This window comes from Pristiophorus japonicus, chromosome 2 (assembly GCF_044704955.1).
Source record: "Pristiophorus japonicus isolate sPriJap1 chromosome 2, sPriJap1.hap1, whole genome shotgun sequence".
Taxonomy (NCBI): domain Eukaryota; kingdom Metazoa; phylum Chordata; class Chondrichthyes; family Pristiophoridae; genus Pristiophorus; species Pristiophorus japonicus.
Window position 1 is genome coordinate 283,761,507 of NC_091978.1, and position 15,376 is coordinate 283,776,882.

At 47.9% G+C, this 15,376-nt stretch overlaps 1 protein-coding gene across 1 annotated transcript in view; it reads right to left on the reverse strand.

The window, feature by feature from the left end:
• Positions 1-15,376, reverse strand: part of dclk2a (doublecortin-like kinase 2a) — a 640,305-nt gene that overhangs the window by 123,543 nt on the left and 501,386 nt on the right. The window contains exon 9 of the mRNA XM_070871479.1: positions 775-894. Coding sequence (XP_070727580.1) covers positions 775-894 — 120 coding nt within the window. The remainder of the gene's footprint in view (positions 1-774; positions 895-15,376) is intronic.

The following is a 15,376-nucleotide window of genomic DNA, read 5'->3' on the forward strand; positions in this document are numbered from 1 at the left end:
GACGTCCTATTGGGTCGATATGTAGGCATCCCTGGCAGCTGCCTTAAACAGTCCTCTTGCATATGCTAGTGTGGAATAATGCCTGTTTCACAATCCCACTCTGAATTCGACAACACTGCGAGGATCATGTGCCAGGTAAGCTCCCCTCAATTTTGAAGGTTCTTCTGCAGCCAAACCAGGGGGTCCTTAAAGGACCTGCTGTAGCCCGCCAACAAAACGGTAAGGTTTTTAGTCTTGAACTTACCTTAAAATGGAGGAGCAATAGTTGTTCCTTGTTCCACAGCACAACAGTGGGCTACTGACAACCCTTGTTCGCCCCCTCCCATTTCCCTGCCCACCCCCCCCCCCCCCGCCAAAGAACCTACCTAAGGACAACTGCTGGCGTCACAATGAGACCAAATTGGTCTGGAGCGACTGGCATCTGCAGTTTGCTGGAATTATGGCCCAAGGCCCCATTTGAGACAAGCCTCAGGCCTTGGCTTCTGGCACATGTACCGAATGCATCACCAATCTGCGGCCATAAACGGGCCAAAATCAACTTCTCTCCCAGGCTTTCTTTTTAGCTCTGGCTTGGAAGTCTTACTCTGCATTTCTCATCAGGACCGACCCTTGCAGATGTGGCAGGGTTGACTGTTTCAATTTTAGGGAAGGGGCATGGAGTGCACCAGTTCCACAGCCTGCGTGTCAGGACAGGAAAGCCTGTGTTTGGGTAGCCTGTGATCAAAGCTCTTCATGAATTAACACAATTATATTTTTTCCTCAACAGACCCTTACCTTGACTAACTCCATTACCAGGTAGAGTTCTGTTGGTGTGTCTACCTCTTCAATTAACATGATGATATTGGGATGTTTAACTCTCCGCAGCACTGCCACCTCGTTCTCAATCAAGTGCTCCTAAAAATCAAAGCACAATAGAAATCTCACCGACAGCAACAAAGTGGTTTTAATTCAAAACAATAGCAACGATGCTTGATTTTGGTGAAAGTAGCAAGATTCCACATCCGATTCACTGCAAGGTGAAGCTCCCTTTCCCTAATATTACATCCAGCCACAACCAGCAATGAAAATAATCGATCTAATTTGTTCAGAATATTTACGTGACTCTTGCTTTCTGAATGGTTTAGTGGAAGTTGTTTTACTTTTCTGTAATCCTTTCCTTCCACGATACACACTAGGCCTGCTCACTCTCACTATCTGGGCTCACACATGAAGAATGGCCACTTGGATGAGGTACCAAAGGGAGCCTGGCACCTATGAAATCAAACATCAGCACGAGCCTGTACATTGAGACGTGGGAAAACATTGGAAACAAACTGTTACATATGCAGACTACAGATATACTCTCTGTGTAGTCACTGTATAGTTGCATAAGATGGAGACTTGTTACCTGATTTACTATCAATAAGGTTTACACTGTGTATATACTATGCTGGCACCACTAGAGGGTGCAACTGGTGGAGACCGGGGTTTCCTGCCCCTATGGCAGAGGCTGTCCAGCAGAGGGCACTGCGGTGGGAGACCTGAGGGTCACCTGCATAGGTGTGCAGGGCCCAGTATAAAATGCTGCCCACCATGCTTGTGCCTCACTCTGAAGTTACGAATAAAGGACCAAGGTCACTACAGTTTGAGTACAACACATTGCCTCGTGGAGTCATTCATAAGTGCATTACAGACATAATAATTGGCGACGAGAATATGGACTTTCATGCGATTATGGCTACCTTTGGCACACTAAAAGACTTCGCAGAGGGTGATGATTGGGATGCCTTCACGGAAAGGCTCAAGCAATATTTCGTAGCAAACGACCTGGCGGGGAGACAGACACATTGGCAGAAAAGCGCAAGGCTATACTGCTGACCAGTTGTGGGCCCGAGGTCTACCGCCTCATCAGGGACTTGCTGGCACCCACAAAGTTCAAGAATAAGACATACGATGAGCTGCCTGAACTAATTCGCGACCAACTAAAACCAAAACAGAGCATCCTCACGGCCAGGCACAGATTCTACACTCACCACAGACCTGAGGGCCAGGAGATTGCGAAATATGCTGCCGACCTCAGGAGACTTGCGGCACCGTGTGATTTCGGCATGCGCCTCAATGAAGCATTGCGAGACATCTTCGTTATGGGAACTGGCCTTGAGGGCCTCCTTCACAAGCTATTATCTGCTGACACCTCAGTCAACCTGCAGAAGGCCATCAGCATCAGTTAGGCGTTCATGACCTTGACCTGCAGCACCAAGCAAATTATTCATCTTCTGGACTCCAACCCGGCAAGTACTGTTCATAGAATGGTGCCTTTCACAGGCAAGACTGTAGAACGTGGCTCTGCCCAGGGCAGAGAACACAGACCTCAGGGTTCCAGAACTCAGAGTCTGCCGAGGGGTGATAATCGAGTAGCACCATGCTGGTCTTGCGGAGGAAACCATAGGGCTCACCAGTGTCGGTTTGCGGAGTACATATGCAAAGCCTGTAACACGAAGGGCCACCTCCAGCGTATGTGTAAAAGAAATACGACTCACCATCTAGCAGAGGAGTCGGTAGGTGACTTTGAATCCAGATTTGGCCAGTGAGGCAGCTCAGCCCCAAGAAGAAGTGTATGGAGTGTATACCTGCACTACCGATTGTCCTCCAGTGAAGATGGAAGTCGAGATAAGTGACGTTCCAGTCTTCATGGAAGTGGACACGGGAGCGAATCAGTCAGTGATGAGCCAGGATGCCTTTGAGAGGCTATGGAACTAAAAATGACCTGAGCTGGTTCCAGTACAGGAAAAGTTGCGCACCTACACCAAGGAGCCAATCCCAGTCCTTGGTATTGCAGATGTAAATGTAATCCATAATGGCGTGGTGCACAAGTTACCTCTGTGGATTGTTACAGGCGATGGTCCAACGCTACTCGGAAGAAGGTGGATGGGGAAGATCCAGTGGAAATGGGAAGACCTCTTCACTCCAGCAATCGACGTCCCCCGTGGTCAGAGTCAGAGCAAACCTCACCTTCGCTTGGGCCAGGCACCAGAGAACAGACCAGTGCTGCACCTGAGGCACAGACCGTCCATCACGACTGTATGGCAATGATCCGACTGCAACTGCCTAAAAGTACCTTCACGGTTCCAGTGGCAGGACTCCTGGGGAGGAAGATTGAATTCACAGGCACTCTTCCAGCTTTTGTGGCATAATCGCAGGAGAGAAGGATCAAGGCAGTCGACCTCGAGGACAGAGGCAAGATGGCGTCCCTGCTGCAGCGAGGTGTAGCGTGGCTGAAAAAAAAAATGGCCGTGGCCATATCACGAGGTGCAACGCTGAGGGACCAACATTTGGTGTCGAACAAAGGATTTGATTGGGGTAAAGCCAGCAGGGTTCTCTTAAAGGAGATCTGCAACCAATGGAACTTAAAGAGACATTGTATGCCTGGCAATCAATGTAACGAACCGATTAAGATTGTGAACAAAATGTTGTTGCGAGATGTCAGTACCATTCCTAATGTAAAGAATAAAATGTTGTGCGAGATGTCGTTACCAGTCCTAATGTAAAGAACAAAATGTTGTTGCGAGATTTCGGGAATAGAATGTCCCCAAAAGTGGCAAGCGAGCGAATTCGGGAGGGTGAAAGCACTGATCCTGATACCCTGCCCCAGGTCTATCCCACGCTGCAGGCACCTGATGGCACTATTCGCCACGGACCTGGAAATGAAAATGGCACCAATACACGCAGTCGGCCGCCGTTGCCCACCACCCGGTTGGAGACGGCGCAGCCCCCAGACCCAGTCGCTACCTCGGCCATGTCCGGGAGCGAAAGGTCAGAACCAACGAGTTCCCCAAACGGGACCTGGAACAGCCAGGTTCCCAACACCATTAGAAAGCAGGCAGAAGATTCTGCAGCTCTCAAAGGAGAACAGGGAGGCCACACACATCTGTGGCTCTGCCCACCACTAGGCAACGGCAAAGGCCCTGAGTCCTGGCTCGGTGAGCGAACCAAGCCCACCCCGCTAGCAGGCGGCGCAGCGCCGCTATCAGACAACTAGGACCCCATCCGGTTGCTCTGGAATCTGCGTCCTCGCATACCTGTACTGCTACCTCAGTACTGACCATGACTGAACCATGAATGCAATCTACCCAATCCTGGCGCACGACCACAAAACGTAACGAATGTAACTCACTGAACCAAGGTGTCACGATACAAACTGTAACTTCCTTTCTTTGTACTTGCACTGTGTCTGATCCTGTATGTTAATGTAACGGACCTGCTGAATGATCTCGCTGTGGGGAGGTGGGGAGGGAAATGGATGTACGTAGCCACGGGCACACACATGGATCACACCCAGAACCCACTGGAACCTCCACTGCATCATCGAACCATCCAAACTCGTAACCACTACCAAAGGTTGTGGCAAAAGGACTTGAAGGTTAAGAGGGAGAGAGCCAAGCCAAAGCACAGCCAAGGTGCAAGGGCTAGTGGCACTTAAGTCTGGGGAGAGCTAAGCCAGAGCACATAGTGCAAAGGTAACCGGCACAAAGGACTTGGGGGAGAGTGATGTTATATATGCAGACTATAGATATACTCTCTGTATAGTCACTGTATAGTTGCATAAGATGGAGACTTGTTAACTGATGTACTAACAATAAGGTTTACACTGTGCATATACTATATTGGCACCACCAGAGGGTGCAACTGGTGGAGACCGGGGTTTCCTGCCCATGTGGCAGAGGCTGCCCACCAGAGGGCACTGCGGTGGGAGACCTGAGGGTCATCTGCGTAGGTGTGCAGGGCCCAGTATAAAAGGCTGCCCACTATGCTTGTGCCTCACTCTGAAGTTATGAATAAAGGACCAAGGTCACTATACAGTTTAAGTTCAACACATTGCCTCGTGGAGTCATTCATAAGTGCACTACAGACATAGTACAAACAATAAACTAAATAGCTGATGCCTTGAAAGGACCAGTGTGATAAGGTCACAAATCAGAACTGTTTGCTCGTTCTCACGCTGACTTCTGAAAATAAGTCGGCACATTGTCACCAAGCTATATTATTTATAAAAATGAAGGATAGGCCAGCTTCCATCTCAGCCCAAAATGACACTGCACTCAGCTCAGAAATGTCCCATTCCCTCCATTATCTGTCACTGTCTCCATTCAGCCTCTTACTGAAAACCTCCATCCAAGCCGAACATGTCTCCTGATGAGGATTCATACATGATTTCACACAACTCTGGTCTGGTGCACTTCAGATATTACCAGCACCACAGAGCTTTGTTCCAGTCCTAGTCAGGTCCTCTTTCTCACCTCTATTTCAGGTACATTTAAAAAAATTAGTTCTTGGAATGCGGTCATCGCTGGCAAGGCCAGAATTTATTGCTCATCCCTAATTGCCCTTGAGAAAATGATGGTGAGCCGCCTTCTTGAACCGCTGCAGTTCTTGTGGTGAAGGTACTCTTATAAGAACATAAGAACATAAGAATTAGGAACAGGAGTAGGCCATCTAGCCCCTCGAGCCTGCTCCGCCATTCAACAAGATCATGGCTGATCTGGCCGTGGACTCAGCTCCACTTACCCGCCCGCTCCCCTTAACCCTTAATTCCCTTATTGGTTAAAAATCTATCTATCTGTGACTTGAATACATTCAATGAGCTAGCCTCAACTGCTTCCTTGGGCAGAGAATTCCACAGATTCACAACCCTCTGGGAGAAGAAATTCCTTCTCAACTCGGTTTTAAATTGGCTACCCCGTCTACTCAATCTATCATCATAAGGTAACCCCCTCATCTCCGGAATCAGCCTAGTGAATCGTCTCTGTACCCCCTCCAAAGCTAGTATATCCTTCCTTAAGTAAGATGACCAAAACTGCACGCAGTACTCCAGGTGCAGCCTCACCAATACCTTATACAGTTACAGAAGGACCTCCCTGCTTTTGTACTCCATCCCTCTCGCAATGAATGCCAACATTCCATTCGCCTTCCTGATTACCTGTTGCACCTGCAAACTAACTTTTTGGGATTCATGCACAAGGACCCCCAGGTCCCTCTGCACCGCAGCATGTTGTAATTTCTCCCCATTCAAATAATATTCCCTTTTACTGTTTTTTTTTCCAAGGGGATGACCTCACATTTTCCGACATTGTATTCCATCTGCCAAACCTTAGCCCATTCGCTTAACCTATCTAAATCTCTTTGCAGCCTCTCTGTGTCCTCTACACAACCCGCTTTCCCACTAATCTTTGTGTCATCTGCAAATTTTGTTACACTACACTCTGTCCCCTCTTCCAGGTCAACTATGTATATTGTAAACAGTTGTGGTCCCAGCACCGATCCCTATGGCACACCACTAAACACCGATTTCCAATCCAAAAAGGACCCATTTATCCTGACTCTCTGCTTTCTGTTAGCCATGCTAATACATTTCCACTGACTCCGTGTACCTTTATCTTCTGCAGTAACCTTTTGTGTGGCACCTTATCGAATGCCTTTTGGAAATCTAAATACACCACATCCATCGGTACACCTCTATCCACCATGCTCGTTATATCCTCAAAGAATTCCAGTAAATTAGTTAAACATGATTTCCCCTTCATGAATCCATGTTGCATCTGCTTGATTGTACTATTCCTATCTAAATGTCCCGCTATTTCTTCCGTAATGATAGCTTCAAGCATTTTCCCCACTACAGATGTTAAACTAACCGGCCTATAATTACCTGCCTTTTGTCTGCCCCCTTTTTTAAACAGAGGCGTTACATTAGCTGCTTTCCAATCCGCTGGTACCTCCCCAGAGTCCAGAGAATTTTGGTAGATTATAACGAATGCATCTGCTGTAACTTCCGCCATCTCTTTTAATACCCTGGGATGCATTTCATCAGGACCAGGGGACTTGTCTACCTCGAGTCCCATTAGCCTGTCCAGCACTACCCCCCTAGTGATAGTGATTGTCTCAAGGTCCTCCTTTCCCACATTCCTGTGACCAGCAATTTCTGGCATGGTTTCTGTGTCTTCCACTGTGAAAACTGAAGCAAAATAATTGTTTAAGATCTCAGCCATTTCCACATTTCCCATTATTAAATCCCCCTTCTCATCTTCTAAGGGACCAACATTTACTTTAGTCACTCTTTTCCATTTTATATATCTGTAAAAGCTTTTACTATCCGTTTTTATGTTTTGCACAAGTTTACCTTCGTAATCTATCTTTCCTTTCTTTCTGTTCGGGAGGAAGTTCCAAAATTTTAACCCAGCGACGATGAAGGAATGCGATATTCTTCCAAGTCAGGGTGGTGTGTAACTTAAAGGGGAAATTGCAGGTGATGGTGTTCCCATGCGCCTGCTGCCCTTGTCCTTCTAGGTGGTAGAGGTTGTGGGTTTGGGAGGTGCTGCCGAAGAAGCCTTAGCAAGTTGCTGCAGTGTATCTTTTAGATAGTACACACTGCTGCCACTGTGTGCCGGTGGTGGAGCAAGTGAATGTTTAAGGTGGCGGATGAGGTGCCAATCAAGAAAGCTGCTTTGTCCTGGATGGTGTCGAGCTTCTTCTGTGTTGGAGCTGCACTCATCCAGGCAGGTGGAGAGATTTCCATCACACTCCTGAATTGTGCCTTACAGATGGTGGAAAGACACTCACCACAGAATACCCAGCCCCTGACCTGTTCTTGTTGCCATACTATTTATGTGGCTGATCCAGTTAATGGTGATCCCCAGGATGTTGATGGTGGGGGATTCGGCGATGGTAATGCCATTGAATGTCATGGGGCAGTGGTTGGAATCTCGCTTGTTGGAGATAGTCACTGCCTGGCACTTGTATAGCCCGAATGTAACTTGCCACTTATCAGCCCAAGCCTGAATGTCATCCAGGTATTACTGCATTCGGGCATGGACTGCTTCATTATCTGAGGAGTTACCAATGGCACTGAACACTGCAGTCATTAGCGAACATCCCCACTTCTGACCTTATCATGGAGGCAAGGTCATTGATGAAGCAGATGAAGATGGTTGGGCCTAGGACACTGCCCTGAGGAACTCCTGCAGTGATGTCCTGGGGCTGGGATGATTGACAGTATCTCGTCCCAAACTGGAAAATTTGCTTCCAATTTCCACCCCTCCCTCGCCTTTATATGGTCCATCTCCGACTCTTCCCTTCCTCAACATCTCTATCTCTATTTCAGGGGATGACCTGTCGACTAACATCTTCTGTAAGCCCAATGACTCCCACATCTACCTTGACTACACTTCCTCCCCCTCCGCTTCCTGTAAGGACTTTATTCCATTCACCCACTCCATCGCATCTGTTCCGACGATGCCACCTTCCATACCAGTGCTTCCAATATGTCTTATTTTGTCCTCAACCATGGTTGATAGGGCCCTCGACCGTGTCTATTCCATTTTCCACACCTCTACTCTCACCCCTTCCCCTCTCTCCCAGAACCATGATAGGGCTTGTCTTGTCTTCCTCATCAACCCCACCATTCAACCGATCATCCTCTGTCATTTCCGCCACCTCTAGCGTGACGTGATTATCAAACACATCTTTCTCTTCCCTTTCAGAATTCAGAAGGACCGCTCCCTCTGTGACACCCTGATCCACTCCTCAATCACTCCCAACACTCCCTCCCCTTTCCACAGCAGATACAACACCTGCCCTTTTACCTCCTCCCTTCCCACCGTCCAAACATCCTTTCCAGGTGAAACAGCGATTTACTTGCACTTCTTTCAATTTGGTATACTGTATTTTTTCCTCTACATTGGGGAGACCTAAACAGATTGGGTGATTAGTTTGTGGAAAACCTCTGTTCTGTCCACAAGTGTAACCCTGAGCTTCTGGTCATTTGTCATTTTGAGTTTCTGTCCTACTATGACCTCTGTCTTCGGCCTCTTATACTGTTCTAATGAAGCTTAACGGAAGCTCGAGAAACAGCACCACATCTTTCAATTCGGCATTTTACTACTACTCCCATTATTTCGGACAGCAGCTTTTGGTAATGATTTTGCTGTGGTCATTTACTCTAGACCCAGCTTTTGTTTGTTTACTTGCCCCATTACCATCCCGTTTTGCCTTGCACCATCATCCCTTTTGTCATTTAATCACTCTTGTGTTTCATCCTACCAACAACAACTTGTATTTATATAGAGCCTTTAACTTAGCAAAACGTCCAGACTCTTCACAGGAGCGTTATCAAACAAAAGTTAACAGCGAGCCACATAAGGAGAAATTAGGGCAGGTAACTAAAAGTTTGGTAAAAGAGGTAGGTTTTAAGGAGCGTCTTAAAGGAGAAAAGAGAGATAGAGAGGCAGAGATTTAGGGAGGGAATTCCAGAGCTTACAGCCTTGGCAGCTGACGGCCCAGCCACCAATGGTGGAGGGATTAAAATTGGGAATGCTCAAGAGGCCAGAATTAGAGGAGCGCAGATATCTTGCAGGTTTATGGGGTTAAAGAAGTTTACAGAAATAGAGAGAGGCGACGCCATGGAGGAATTTGAAAACAAGGATGAGAATTTAAAAATCGAGGAGTTGCTTAACCGGGAGCCAATGTAGGTCAGTGAGCACAGGGGTGATGGGTGAATGGGACTTGGTGCGAGTTAGAACATGGGCAACAAAGTTTGAATGACCTTTCATTTTGTTGTTTCCTCCCCTCCCCCTTTCCCGGCCTCTGTCATTTTTAAAAACCTGTTACATCTCTAACTTTTTCCAGTTCTGATGAAAGATCATCGATCTGAAACGTTAACTCTGTTTCTCTCTCCACAAATGCTCCCTGACCTGCTGAGTATTTCCAGCATTTTCTGCTGTTATTTCAAATTTCCAACATCCACAGTATTCATAGTGTTTTACCTTTGTAAATAATATGCACTGCTTGAGATATATCGGCCATTGAGCAACGTTGCCCCTAAGATGCGGGCTGCGCAGCGATTGGGAGGTCCCACACAGGCTGTAGTGCTGGTAAAGATAGAGTGCATGTGCGGCTGCTGCACAGATTTAAAGGGACAACGCACCTAAAATTAAAATTTGAGGGAACATTGCCACTGAGACTTCATATTGGTACAATATAGGTACGTGCACAAAACTGTGGGAGCGTATATCTGAATTTGCGACATTCTCTCCCAGTGGGCAAGACATCTGTCAGAAGCATGATTTCATAAAGTCGGTACTTACAATTCATCACTAACTAACTTCATGGTCCTTTGTCCCTCATGCTCCTGTCCATTTTTTTTGATGTGGGGATCGACTGAAGCATTTAAGTTTTGGATAAATGCAGATTTTCAGTGCCTCACTGCACTACCACAAAAATTGGTACTTTAAATTCAAAGCTTCAAAACAAGGATTAAACCGAATTTTTAAACTGAAATCTGAAACCTTTTAAAAATAATTATTGAATGGATTTTTAACAGATATTTGCTGACAATCAATGTTTTTGCTGGTGTCCTGCCTGATATGTTGATCAAAATATTTATCATTTTTTGAGTAAAAAGGCTCAAATATAGAATCACATGTTCTACAGCACAGAAGGAGACAATTCACTTAGGGCTAGAATTTTGGGTTTTAGCGATTTTGCCCATTTTTGGCCGATAATTGCGGTGAAAGTGTTTTATTAGTGCTGGGTTACCATTACCGCCAGAGCTCGTAAAATTTGCCAAATGATGAAGAGCGATAGTGATAAATCCGGCATTGCACAACTGAATTTGTACGCTGGAGCCAAAATTTGTGACCAAAGAAAAAAAAACGGACCATCTGTGCATGTCCGAATTTTTTTTTTTGCCATTTTTTTTCTTCTCCCGCGCTTCTGGTCAGCTGTCAGGGAGTGCCCACGCACACGCAGTACACTCAGGGCTTAATCAACCATTTTTAGATTGCATTCACGATGGATGGAGTTGGGAGCAGGCAGCGAGCCAGAAAGTTTAGTAATGAGGCCAACGAAGCCCTTGTCACTGTTGTGGAGAGGAGATGGGGGTATTTAAATAGGAGGGGTGCAAGTAAACTCCTCCCAGTGTTATTTTTAATCGCATTTGGACCAGCATCGCTGAGGAGGTGTCTTGTATCGACGACATCTGAAGGACCTATACCCAGTGCCGCAAGAGGTTCAATGACCATTGCAGGGTCCTTAGAGTAAGTAATATTTTTATTGATGCACTCCTTTCATTACTTAAATTATAAATCTGATACATTTTGGTATAGGTAGGCTTAGTGTTGCACCTTATTTGCCAGGAATGATCTTTACACATTATTAAGATGGCTTTCTGAGATCTTAAAAGATGTTTCTGCACTTCGATGTCTTTCTCATGAACCACATGCAACTTCCAGGGCCATTAAACAGAGGACTATATTAAACGCATACAGTATGCTTTGATGGCTATCTCTGTGTGTCACAAGAGCAGATGGGCCCTCTGTAACCATTCCCATTGTCAACTTTGCAGGGAAAGATTCCCATAACCGCCGGGAACAGCGGCGGACACCCCGATCCATGCCTCTGACAAACCTGGTGGAACGAGTGGCCGGTCTGATCGTGCCTCAGGGAGGGCAACTGTCCATGGGGATGCTGAGCCCCATTCGAAAGTGAGGGTAAGTCCTGCAAAATCAACATGGCTGGGTTGGGGCAATGTGATGTAGTGTCTGTGGACTAGGGTTGGGGCAATGTGATGTAGTGTCTGTGGACTAATGTTGGGGCAATGTGATGGTGTCTGTGGACTAGGGTTGGGGCAATGTGATGTAGTATCTCTGGACTAGGGTTAGGCAATGTGATGCAGTGTCTGCGGACTAAGGTTGGGGCAAAGTGATGGTGTCTGTGGACTAGGGTTGGGGCAATGTGATGTAGTGTCTGTGGATTAATGTTGGGGCAATGTGATGTAGTATCTCTGGACTAGGGTTAGGCAATGTGATGCAGTGTCTGCGGACTAGGGTTGGGCCAATGTGATGGTGTCTGTGGACTAGGGTTGGGGCAATGTGATGTAGCGTCTGTGGACTAGGGTTGGGGCAATGTGATGGTGTCTGTGGACTAGGGTTGGGGCAATGTGATGTAGTGTCTGTGGACTAATGTTGGGGCAATGTGATGTAGTATCTCTGGACTAGGGTTAGGCAATGTGATGCAGTGTCTGCGGACTAGGGTTGGGCCAATGTGATGGTGTCTGTGGACTAGGGTTGGGGCAATGTGATGTAGTGTCTCTGGACTAGGGTTGGGGCAATGTGATGGTGTCTGTGGACTAGCATTGGGGCAATGTGATGTAGTGTCTCTGGGCTAGGAATTGGGCAATGTGATGTAGTGTCTCTGGACTAGGGTTGGGGCAATGTGATGCAGCATCTGCGGACTAGGGTTGGGCCAATGTGATGTAGTATCTCTGGACTAGGGTTGGGGCAATGTGATACAGTGTCTGCGGACTAGGGTTGGGCCAATGTGATGTAGTATCTCTGGACTAGGGTTGGGGCAATGTGATGGTGTCTGTGGACTAGGGTTGGGGCAATATGATGGTGTCTGTGGACTAGGGTTGGGGCAATGTGATGCAGTGTCTGCAGGCTAGGGTTGGGCAATGTGATGTAGTATCTCTGGACCAGGGTTGGGAATGTGATGGTGTCTGTGGACTAGGGTTGGGGCAATGTGATGTAGTGTCTCTGGGCTAGGAATTGGGCAATGTGATGTAGTGTCTCTGGACTAGGGTTGGGGCAATGTGATGCAGCATCTGCGGACTAGGGTTGGGCCAATGTGATGTAGTATCTCTGGACTAGGGTTGGGGCAATGTGATACAGTGTCTGCGGACTAGGGTTGGGCCAATGTGATGTAGTGTCTCTGGACTAGGGTTGGGGCAATGTGATGTAGTGTCTCTGGACTAGGGTTGGGGCAATGTGATGGTGTCTGTGGACTAGGGTTGGGGCAATGTGATGCAGTGTCTGCAGGCTAGGGTTGGGCAATGTGATGTAGTATCTCTGGACCAGGGTTGGGAATGTGATGGTGTCTGTGGACTAGGGTTGGGGCAATGTGATGTAGTGTCTCTGGGCTAGGAATGGGGCAATGTGATGTAGTGTCTCTGGACTAGGGTTGGGGCAATGTGATGTAGTGTCTCTGAACTAGGGTTGGGCAATGTGATGTAGTGTCTCTGGACTAGGGTTGGGGCAATGTGATGGTGTCTGTGGACTAGGGTTGGGGCAATGTGATGGTGTCTCTGGACTAGGGTTGGGGCAATGTGATGGTGTCTCTGGACTAGGGTTGGGGCAATATGATGTAGTGTCTCTGGACTAGGGTTGGGGCAATGTGATGTAGTGTCTCTGGACTAGGGTTGGGGCAATGTGATGGTGTCTGTGGACTAGGGTTGGGGCAATGTGATACAGTGTCTGCGGACTAGGGTTGGGCAATGTGATGTAGTATCTCTGGACTAGGGTTGGGGCAATGTGATGGTGTCTATCGACTAGGGTTGGGGTAATGTGATTTTGTGTCTGTGGACTAGCATTGGGGCAATGTGATGTCGTGTCTCTGGGCTAGGAATGGGGCAATGTGATGTAGTGTCTCTGGACTAGGGTTGGGGCAATGTGATGCAGTGTCTCTGGACTAGGGTTGGGGCAATGTGATGGTGTCTCTGGACTAGGGTTGGGGCAAAGTGATGGTGTCTGTGGACTAGGGTTGGGGCAATGTGATGTAGTGTCTCTGGACTAGGGTTGGGGCAATGTGATGGTGTCTGTGGACTAGGGTTGGGGCAATGTGATGCAGTGTCTCTGGACTAGCGTTGGGGCAATGTGATGTAGTGTCTCTGGACTAGGGTTGGGGCAATGTGATGGTGTCTGCGGACTAGGGTTGGGCAATGTGATGTAGTATCTCTGGACTAGGGTTGGGGCAATGTGATGGTGTCTATGGACTAGGGTTGGGGTAATGTGATTTTGTGTCTGTGGACTAGCATTGGGGCAATGTGATGTCGTGTCTCTGGGCTAGGAATGGGGCAATGTGATGTAGTGTCTCTGGACTAGGGTTGGGGCAATGTGATGCAGTGTCTCTGGACTAGGGTTGGGGCAATGTGATGTAGTGTCTCTGAACTAGGGTTGGGGCAAAGTGATGGTGTCTGTGGACTAGGGTTGGGGCAATGTGATGTAGTGTCTCTGAACTAGGGTTGGGGCAATGTGATGGTGTCTCTGGACTAGGGTTGGGGCAAAGTGATGGTGTCTGTGGACTAGGGTTGGGGCAATGTGATGTAGTGTCTCTGGACTAGGGTTGGGGCAATGTGATGGTGTCTGTGGACTAGGGTTGGGGCAATGTGATGCAGTGTCTGCGGACTAGGGTTGGGCCAAAGTGATGTCGTATCTCTGGACTAGGGTTGGGGCAATGTGATGCAGTGTCTGCGGACTAGGGTTGGGCCAATGTGATGTCGTATCTCTGGACTAGGGTTGGGGCAATGTGATGCAGTGTCTGCGGACTACGGTTGGGCCAATGTGATGTAGTATCTCTGGACTAGGGTTGGGGCAATGTGATGGTGTCTGTGGACTAGGGTTGGGGCAATATGATGTAGTGTCTCTGGACTAGGGTTGGGGCAATGTGATGGTGTCTGTGGACTAGGGTTGGGGCAATGTGATACAGTGTCTGCGGACTAGGGTTGGGCAATGTGATGTAGTATCTCTGGACTAGGGTTGGGGCAATGTGATGGTGTCTATGGACTAGGGTTGGGGTAATGTGATTTTGTGTCTGTGGACTAGCATTGGGGCAATGTGATGTCGTGTCTCTGGGCTAGGAATGGGGCAATGTGATGTAGTGTCTCTGGACTAGGGTTGGGGCAATGTGATGCAGTGTCTCTGGACTAGGGTTGGGGCAATGTGATGTAGTGTCTCTGAACTAGGGTTGGGGCAAAGTGATGGTGTCTGTGGACTAGGGTTGGGGCAATGTGATGTAGTGTCTCTGAACTAGGGTTGGGGCAATGTGATGGTGTCTCTGGACTAGGGTTGGGGTAAAGTGATGGTGTCTCTGGACTAGGGTTTGGGCAATGTGATGGTGTCCCTGGACTAGGGTTGGGGTAAAGTGATGGTGTCTCTGGACTAGGGTTGGGGCAATATGATGTAGTGTCTCTGGACTAGAGTTGGGACAATGTGATGGTGTCTGTGGACTAGGGTTGGGGCAATGTGATGTCGTGTCTCTGAACTAGGTTGGGGCAATGTGATGGTGTCTCTGGACTAGGGTTGGGGCAATGTGATGGTGTCTCTGGACTGGGGTTGGGGCAATGTGATGGTGTCTGTGGACAAGGGTTGGGGCAATGTGATGTCGTGGCTCTGAACTAGGGTTGGGGCAATGTGATGGTGTCTCTGGACTAGGGTTGGGGTAAAGTGATGGTGTCTGTGGACTAGGGTTGGGGCAATGTGATGGTGTCTCTGGACTAGGGTTGGGGCAATGTGATGTAGTGTCTCTGGACTCGGGTTGGGGCAATATGATGCAGTATCTCTGGACTAAGGTT